Here is an 8,790-nt window from a genome sequence, read left to right as displayed (position 1 = left end):
CCCATGTGGCGCCATTGAAAAATGTTTAAAAACTATCCAGCATTGTAGGCAGATAGCCCTGACCTGTTACAATAAAAGAAAATTGCATATTCTATTCTGTAATTTCCTATACTGATCACAAGTCGGGAGGCCTCTCAATAGAGCTAAGGCTCTTAAATAATACCAGCACTATTATCAGGTGGCCAGGGAAAGAACAGCTAGCTACAGATGTTAAGGGGCAGCCATGGAATGAACAAATAAAGCTAAAGCACCATGCCCTGTCCCCCAAATAACTCTAACCCTATTGAGTTGCACCACGTCAAATGGAACTTCTCAGTAGATTATGAAGCAATACTTGCATGGGAATATCGCACCTGTTGCTGTGTATAAGGGCAGGTGCATTGAGAGCCCTAGGGAGCCATACAGAACAGGAACGATGAAGGTTTTGTTTCTCTTAGTGCTGCTTGCAGCCGCCAACTGTGAGAAAGTATTCTTTGGGTAAGTTCATTTTTACCTTTTGAAATGAATAGACCTATTTTAGAGGCCAGTTATAACTGAAATTCTTAATTAACAGAAAGACATATCAGAACAATAGGCCACGTTATTGGGACACACATTTCTTTCAGCATTACAAAAAAGGTAACTTGTGTCATGACAACTGACTAAAAAGTTGTGGTTGAAACTGTATTGTTTATTTTTTATGTGCAGTGTTTGATTTTACTGATCAAAATCTTTATTGAGAAGCAGTTTTCATATGGTTCACATCACCAGCCATCAAAGATTTGAAAAGTTACTTTTTCAACTGAGTGTCCAAAAATATATTTTGGACCTTAAGTTTATTGAGGTCTTGGTGTGGTCCTATCTTGACCACTGTCCACTAACATATGCAGCAGAGAAAGACTGGCACAAAACAAAGCTCTATGAGGTCACCCTTAACTGCACAAACATAGCTCGCAGCAACACCATGCATGGCAGTCCTCCTTGGTTGTGGCGTGAAATAACACTGACTGCCTCTGTTTGAGATTTGATGAGAAAGAATACCATAATAAAAGTCAAAATTGTCTATTTAATCAAATAGCATCTAGCTCAGACACCCTTATCTACTCCACCACACATGCCACCAGAGGTCTTTTTCGCAGTCCCTACAATCAAAAAATGAATCAGAGATTATGCCCAGCCCACACCTTTGTTCAATCACTCAAGCAAACAGGAAAACCTCTAAAGAAATTATAAAAGAAAAATGTGATGGCACAATGGGGACAGTGAGGAGACAGTTAGGAGGCATATATATATATACGCGCACGCGCGCACACGTGTACTCTAGCACAAACTACAACACACAGACAGACACGTGCACAGGAGTGCGCCCACACACAGAATGCACACGTTGTTTTTTGCTAGAATACATTTGTGTCAATCAATCAATCAAATTTATTTATAAAGCCCTTTATTACAACAGCAGTTGTCACAAAGTGCTTTACAGAGACACCCGGCCTTAAACCCCAAGGAGCAAACAACAGTAGTGTTGGATTTCAGTGGCTAGGAAAAACTCCCTAAGAAGGCCGAATTTTAGGAAGAAACCTAGAGTGTCCTGTCACCACGTCAGTGTTTTCGTATTTGTTATGTTTTGAGTTTTGTGTGGATCTCAGAGTAGCTGCTACTCCATCAAGAGCTAGTTTTCATCCAAATAAATAATATAACTATTTAATCAGCCATGGCTCTAGCAATGCTTCTGAGAATCGATTTCTGTCAATCCCTAAAATCTATATATTTTAATTCCTAAAATTCACTAAAACCACCATGTAACGTAAAACATATTGTTTCTCTGAACTGGAAGATAAATGAAGCATTTATTAAGATTTCTATATAATTTTATAGTATCTTTCTTCCCCACTCAGAGACCAGGTCATCAGGGTCAATGTGGAATCTGAGGAACAGATTCAGCTCCTACGTGCTCTGGAGAAGGACACTTACTGGGGTGTAAGAATAATACAATAATATACTATACTCACTGTTTAGACCAGTGATATGTACAAGCTCTAGATGACTGGTGGGGGTGCAGAGCTCTAGATAACCTTATATATTCTCTAGATAACCTTATATATTCTCTAGATAACCTTATATATTCTCTAGATAACCTTATATATTCTCTAGATAACCTTATATATTCTCTAAATAACCTTATATATTCTCTAGATAACCTTATATATTCTCTAGATAACCTTATATATTCTCTAGATAACCTTATATATTCTCTAGATAATCCTTCCTTCTCTTCTACCAGTTGGACTTCTGGCTCCACCCTGTAAACAGTGAGTTGCCCGTGGACATCCACGTGCCCTACCAGAGTCTGTATGCAGTGAAGGACTACCTCAGCGCCCACAACATCCCCTACACTGTCATGATCACAAACGTACAGGTCAGCCACTGGTGGCTGGGAGTCTGGCAAACTAGACTAGTCACTGCTTAGCTCACTGGCGCCATCTACTGAGTTTAGATTTTCTTGTTTGGAAGTGCGTGGCTGCCAAGTCTAAATTATTCCTTTATGTTCCTCACCTGTTGACAGACTGTTGGGTGTTAATAACATGCTTTTTCACTGATTTGAGAGTTGTATTTCCGATGTAATTCACTTTAGATAAAAAATCATGCAGATTTACATATTTTAAGACATAAATTAACCATGAATACCAGGTTTTAGAATGTAATAATGAATGTAGATTTTTTTTTTATAGTAAGTAATACCACAGTTTTAACTAAGGTGGTTGTAATAATTCACTGATCATAATACCTGGTAGTAATAGCTTGATTCATATTGTTATCCTGCCAGGATCTCCTGGACGAGGAGAAGGCAGAGATGGAGGAAAACAACATGAAGGAGCGGCACTCCAGGAGCTTTAACTTTGGAGCATATCACCCTCTGGAGACAGTATGTTTTACGTGCATGTATGCACACACACACACACACACACACACATTTTAAATACTTTATTTTGATACACAAATTAAATTTACATTTCATGAAGGATTCAAATATCTATGTAACCAAATAATATCTAACCAACAGCACCATCCTTTCCAGACAGCTAGGCCTGACTCCCTAACCATCCTTTCCAGACAGCTAGGCCTGACTCCCTAACCATCCTTTCCAGACAGCTAGGCCTGACTCCCTAACTGTCCCAGACAGCTAGGCCTGACTCCCTAACCGTCCCAGACAGCTAGGCCTGACTCCCTAACCGTCCCAGACAGCTAGGCCTGACTTCCTAACCGTCCCAGACAGCTAGGCCTGACTTCCTAACCGTCCCAGACACCTAGGCCTGACTCCCTAACCGTCCCAGACAGCTAGGCCTGACTCCCTAACCGTCCCAGACAGCTAGGCCTGACTCCCTAACCGTCCCAGACAGCTAGGCCTGACTCCCTAACCGTCCCAGACAGCTAGGCCTGACTTCCTAACCGTCCCAGACACCTAGGCCTGACTCCCTAACCGTCCCAGACAGCTAGGCCTGACTCCCTAACCGTCCCAGACAGCTAGGCCTGACTCCCTAACCGTCCCAGACAGCTAGGCCTGACTCCCTAACCGTCCCAGACAGCTAGGCCTGACTCCCTAACCGTCCCAGACAGCTAGGCCTGACTCCCTAACCGTCCCAGACAGCTAGGCCTGACTCCCTAACCGTCCCAGACAGCTAGGCCTGACTCCCTAACCGTCCCAGACAGCTAGGCCTGACTCCCTAAGTGTCACATCATAACTTTTCCAGACAGCTAGGCCTAGCTGTCTGGGACACTAGGCCTAACTGTCCCAGGCAGCAGTACTGTCTCTGTGTACTGAAGGCAGCTGCTTAGACCATTACACTGACCAGAGAAAGGAACCCACAGGCCAGTGTTGTTGAGGTCATGCTCTACCACAATTGGCTACACAGGATCACGTGCATATTCCAACACATATATTAACATTGCCAATATTGTTTTATTTCTAATACATGGTTATAAAATACATATATACATTCAATAAACGTAATATAATGCTTATATTGCATTACACGCGTAATGTTGTCACTATCCTTGTGTCTTTCTGTTTGTGTTTGTCTGTTCATTTTTGTGTTTGTCTATATGTTTGTCTGTCTGTGTTTGACTGTGTTTGTCTGTGTGTCTGTGTTTGTCTGTTTATCTGTGTGTTTTTTCTGTGTGTCTGTCTGTGTTTGTCTGTTTATCTGTGTGTTTTGTCTGTCTGTATCCATCTGTACCCGTCCAGATCTACAGCTGGATGGATGACCTGGTGGCTGCCCATCCGAACCTGGTCACTAAGGATCAGATAGGAACCTCCTATGAGGGTAGGCCCATGTATGTCCTGAAGGTATGTAAAGGAGAACACCTGTTCACATATGTATGGATGAATGGATAAACACAGCCATATATATATATATATATATATATATATATATATATATATATATATATATATATATATATATATATATATATATATATATATATATATATATATATATATATATATATATATAGAGAGAGAGAGAGAGAGAGAGAGAGAGAGCTGCAGTATTATATGAGGGCATTTATTTGTGTTGGTGTACCTTAGAGCATAATGGAACATGACCATATCACTGCTGTGGTTCCTTGTTTTAGTTCAGCACTGGTGGAGACAGGCGTCCAGCCATCTGGGTTGACTCTGGCATCCACTCCAGAGAGTGGGTGTCTCAGGCCACTGGAGTTTGGACTGCCAACAAGGTCAGACAATCATGTGCCGAAGAACACACCCACAACCGTTCATTTTCCAGAGAGCTACGTCTATTGTATTCAAAACCATCGCCACCCTCAAGGCGATTCTACAGAATCCCAACAAGACTGTGTTCAGCCATGGAACGGCTGTATGGCTCACAAACTGACCCAGAGCACAGCCGCAACACAACTTTTCTAAAACCACAGAGCCATTTATCGTTCCTGTTCATTCATTGGTGCGTTTTCAATGAATTTAAAAAGCTTGTTATCTTTCAGATTGCCACAGACTTTGGTACCGATCCCTCCCTGACCTCCCTCCTGAACACCATGGACATCTACCTGCTGATCGTGGCCAACCCGGATGGCTACGTCCACACTCACACCAGTGTAGGTGCTCGCTGGTGATGCACCGTATTTCATTAGAAAATACATTTGACTGGTATTTTGTTCGTTAGTCCAGTCATGCAATCGCTAAAAAGTAGAAAAAACATATCTGGATGATGCGTCTTTGTAATTTTGCATAATGCTCGAATGATGACAACTAGAAATAGATTTCTGGAATGTACAGTTTTTAGGGGGACTGTGTGAATAAAATGTGTAACGTTTCACAAGTGGTCTTCTTCTTACCCTTACTGTGCTTGCTCTTGAGCCACCCAAAATAATGTATCCTTTGTTTGGTTTCAAAGAAAATTGCCTTGTAATTTTTCCCAATTTAGGCCCCCAGTTTGTGTACTGACCAACTGTTCCACACTCATGATTGACAGGACCGCATGTGGCGTAAGACTCGCTCCCAGAACCCTGGCTCCATGTGCCGTGGTGTCGACCCCAATAGGAACTGGGATGCCGGCTTTGGTGGTGGGTGTCTCTTTCCTCGGTTTTGGACCACCAGATCCCGGGAGACATGGCTACCGTTCCACCCCATCGGTGGTAGGGGAGGGCATGTTGACCGTGGCGTATATTTCTACTGCTGTACTTGAAATAACTTGAGCATGCCCGTTTGCCTTGTCATCGTGTGTGTGTGTGTGTGTGTGTGCGTGGGCGTGCACATGGGTATGTGTGTCTGTGCGCGCGCGTGGCTGTGTGCACTCTCCCAAGGCCCCGGCGCCAGTTCCAACCCCTGCTCTGACTCTTACCACGGACCGTCTCCTCACTCTGAGATCGAGGTGAAGAATGTGGTGAACCTGGTGAAGAGCCATGGCAACTTTAAGTCCTTTATCTCCATCCACGCCTACTCCCAGCTACTCATGTACCCTTATGGATACACCTGCAAAGACGCGTACCACGCTGCCGAACTGGTAACTTAAACACAAACACACGCACACGCACACATGTGGACACGCGCACACACACACAGACTCTCTTGTCTCCGGCAGGACTCTGTGGGTAGGTCTGCAGTTCAGAAGCTCAGCTCTCTCCATGGCACCACATACAAGGTTGGCAGCATCTGCAAAATCATCTGTGAGTATTTAATATTTTAAAATGTTTACACTGCTTAGATGATGTTTGTTTGTCCTTGTACACCAACAATCTGGACCAGAAAACACAGTACCATAGTTAGTTCCAATCCCGTCAATTTAAACAATGTTTAATAAGAATCACTTATTATGGTAACGTCTCCCTCCGTTCAGACCAAGCCAGTGGGGGCAGTATTGATTGGTCCTACAATGTTGGCATCAAGTATTCCTTCGCCTTTGAACTGAGAGACACCGGTCGCTATGGTTTCATCCTGCCAGCCAACCAGATCATCCCCACAGCCTCCGAGACGTGGCTGGCCCTGAAAGACATCATGGCCTACGTCCGTGATCACCCCTATTAAGCCCAAAGCCCTCCAAAATCCATTTACCACAGGGCATATATTCTTTGAAATAAACAAAAACCTATCGCTCGTTTACCCTTTTCATTGAGAATTTGTGTGAAAATTGTGGCAGGCAAGCAGCCTGGGAACCAAAGAAAAGCTGTTTTGCTTGGTGATGCTCTGCTAGGTGATGTCCCCAGTGGATATTACAGAGAAGCACTAGGTGTTGCCCACGGTCCTGGGCCATTACACAGCAATAGATGGCAGTGCAATGCTATACACATGTAAGCAAGGCAACAGTAAATGTCTTCCCCCACGAAGGACACAGCGCCCCCATTTGATCAGTCAGTGTCATTTAGAGATGACAGACCTCTACGAAGGACGTGGGGGGGGGACGGGGGGGTTAGAGGACGCATGCCCACACGTTTGCCATTATGGACTCTGTGTGGGTGTCGACAGTGTCATTGACGGTGCCCACCCAGGGGTGTAGAATTAGGGGGGGGGGGCAATATTACAAACAGGTCAATGTGACTCCCCGGGAAAAGAGTGAAAATCCTGGGATCCATTGTCCCTGACCCCCCAATGTACAATACAAACCTACGCCGTTGTATCCACTTCAACTTCATCCTTCCTGATGACCAAGATTGACAGGAAGGATCAGCCTAGAAAGTTGATAGTCCCAGCTAATTGAATGGGACAATGGGAGAAATGGAAGAAATGGGCAAAGTGCTTCTTTCTGAGGTATCGAGCCAACAGTGTCTGAAATGTCGGTTTACTGATGCTAGAGATGTTGGGCCAATTTCAACCTGGGGGATAATAAAAAAATATTCTCCATAGAATAGTTACTCATCAAGGAACTTCTTTTTTTTATTTGATTATAGAGTGTTATACATTTATTATTAAGTGATTAGAAACAAAACATTTTATTTCGGGGATTTAGACAATAGAGATTAATACTTAAAGGATCATCCTTTAAGTAGTTGCTAATATCTTTAAGGACATGCAAGTATAACTATATCTAAAGCGCATAGAGAAGTTGCTGGGAAAAGTTTGAATTTCTAGACCTGAAGCCCTATACACAAGGGATATACTGCATCTCAGTCACAACTCAGACCAACTGCAAACTCAACAACCTGCCCACTTCTGGGTTTTAGAAATAATAAAATAGGGTTTAATTTTAGACTCAAGGTCTCAAAAACAATTCTGTCAGACAAAGCTTGATTTTCAAAACACTGGTGGGAGTTTAAGTCAAGCATGTGGCTTTCTACTGGAAATTATTTATTGCAATCCTACTACATTCTCTAAAAGTTTAATGTCACCCACCAAAGTGGCTTTACATGCAAATGTGGGTTTGGTTGTTTTTTTTTTTCTTCTGCTGCTCGCCTGTCATTTTCCTCTAAAAGCTATATGAACAAGACACCGTGGTGTAGCCTTGTTCCACATGGCTTAACTTTGCACAACAAGTTTATAAATAGACACATTTACATTGCATTTAATGGCTGAGCTCTCTCTCAATATTTCAAAGACCCTCTAGTAAATTGACTGTTAATCATTTATAACTTTTTATTTTGTATGGCACTGGGCTGTGCAGCCTCCTACACATTGCACACTAGACACTCTGCATGAACTCAAGGGTTTCTCCAGTAAATCTTCAAAAGCCTGGACACGTAACATACGTTTCGACTGGTGCAGATCAGAAGGCACGTGTTAAGTTATATAAAAACCTCATTCAAATTACCGCACTTGAGTTATCCGATAACAGCGTTCATCGGGCACAAAGCAGAAGGGAACCTACTGAAGCAGAAGGGTCACTTCCAGTGTCGTTACCAAAAACAATTGGGCCTTACCTAACATGAGCACCCAATGACACCCTATTTCCTATTTAGTGGTCTACTTTTGACCTGGTCAAATGCATTGCTCTAAATGCACTGGGAATAGGGTGGTTTGGGATGGATGTTGTGTGTGGCCAACCCCAGCATCTTGTGAGTCACCTGAGGGAGCGTGGGTTGGAGGGTTTCGCTCCGCTGCTTTTAACCTCTGTCTGTCCACTCTGCTGGTCAGATGAACACCTGAAGGGGGATGACAAATCGGCCAGCTGCCTATTTTCATGGACTTTTATTTGTACAATATTCCAGAAAGTCCTGTGCCAGATAGATTTTACGCAGCGTATTCACACTCCTCTTCCCATTTCATCTGTGTACTCACATCATGAGGCCTTTAAAAGCCTGTATAAGGTATGCATTAGGACTCCAAATGTTTTCAACTGGATCACCTGTATTTTGTGA

At 43.1% G+C, this 8,790-nt stretch overlaps 1 protein-coding gene across 1 annotated transcript; it reads left to right on the top strand.

The window, feature by feature from the left end:
* Positions 1 to 392: 392 nt before the first annotated feature.
* Positions 393 to 6,601, top strand: LOC105026416 (carboxypeptidase A2). The gene is made up of 11 exons (XM_010897867.3): positions 393 to 477; positions 1,878 to 1,959; positions 2,264 to 2,398; positions 2,807 to 2,905; positions 4,226 to 4,327; positions 4,618 to 4,719; positions 4,987 to 5,097; positions 5,475 to 5,565; positions 5,806 to 6,005; positions 6,084 to 6,168; positions 6,339 to 6,601. Exons 1-11 carry the CDS (start codon positions 416 to 418, stop codon positions 6,524 to 6,526), a joined length of 1,257 nt encoding a protein of 418 aa, XP_010896169.1. The 5' UTR covers positions 393 to 415; the 3' UTR covers positions 6,527 to 6,601.
* The last annotated feature ends 2,189 nt before the right edge of the window (positions 6,602 to 8,790 follow it).

This window comes from Esox lucius, chromosome 19 (assembly GCF_011004845.1).
Source record: "Esox lucius isolate fEsoLuc1 chromosome 19, fEsoLuc1.pri, whole genome shotgun sequence".
Classification (NCBI taxonomy): Eukaryota; Metazoa; Chordata; class Actinopteri; order Esociformes; family Esocidae; genus Esox; species Esox lucius.
This window is presented reverse-complemented; position numbering and strand designations above follow the sequence as displayed.

Excerpts from the sequence above, each read along its gene's own strand:
- LOC105026416 (XM_010897867.3), top strand. The coding sequence starts at position 416 with ATGAAGGTTTTGTTTCTCTTAGTGCTGCTTGCAGCCGCCAACTGTGAG. Across the intron at positions 1,960-2,263 it reads AGAAGGACACTTACTGGGGT|TTGGACTTCTGGCTCCACCC; the intron begins GTAAGAATAATA and ends CTCTTCTACCAG. Across the intron at positions 2,906-4,225 it reads CATATCACCCTCTGGAGACA|ATCTACAGCTGGATGGATGA; the intron begins GTATGTTTTACG and ends GTACCCGTCCAG.